This window comes from Trichinella spiralis (assembly GCF_000181795.1).
Source record: "Trichinella spiralis strain ISS 195 chromosome Unknown Scfld2110, whole genome shotgun sequence".
NCBI classification, from domain to species: Eukaryota; Metazoa; Nematoda; class Enoplea; order Trichinellida; family Trichinellidae; genus Trichinella; species Trichinella spiralis.
The window spans coordinates 1-248 of record NW_003529049.1 but is presented as its reverse complement, the minus strand read 5'-3'; the positions used below and the strand labels follow the sequence as shown (position 1 = coordinate 248).

General features: G+C 47.6%; 1 protein-coding gene across 1 annotated transcript; it reads left to right on the top strand.

The window, feature by feature from the left end:
* The first annotated feature begins 57 nt into the window (after positions 1-57).
* Tsp_14014 (conserved hypothetical protein) lies at positions 58-237 on the top strand. Its single transcript, XM_003368686.1, has one exon. The coding sequence runs from the start codon at positions 79-81 to the stop codon at positions 235-237; it is 159 nt and encodes a 52-aa protein (XP_003368734.1). The 5' UTR covers positions 58-78.
* The last annotated feature ends 11 nt before the right edge of the window (positions 238-248 follow it).

Here is a 248-nt window from a genome sequence, read left to right as displayed (position 1 = left end):
ATTCGCTCTACCGGATAAAATTGTTACAAACAAATGCCAGCTATCCTGAGGGAAACTTCGGAAGGAACCAGCAACTAGATGGTTCGATTAGTCTTTCGCCCCTACACTCAAGTCAGACGAGTGATTTGCACGTCAACACCGCTACGAACTTCCACCAGAGTTTCCTCTGGCTTCATTCTGCTCAAGCATAGTTCACCATCTTTCGGGTACCAGTGTGCACGCTCCGAAACCGACTGATCGACAATTGT

Excerpts from the sequence above, each read along its gene's own strand:
- Tsp_14014 (XM_003368686.1), top strand. The coding sequence starts at position 79 with ATGGTTCGATTAGTCTTTCGCCCCTACACTCAAGTCAGACGAGTGATT.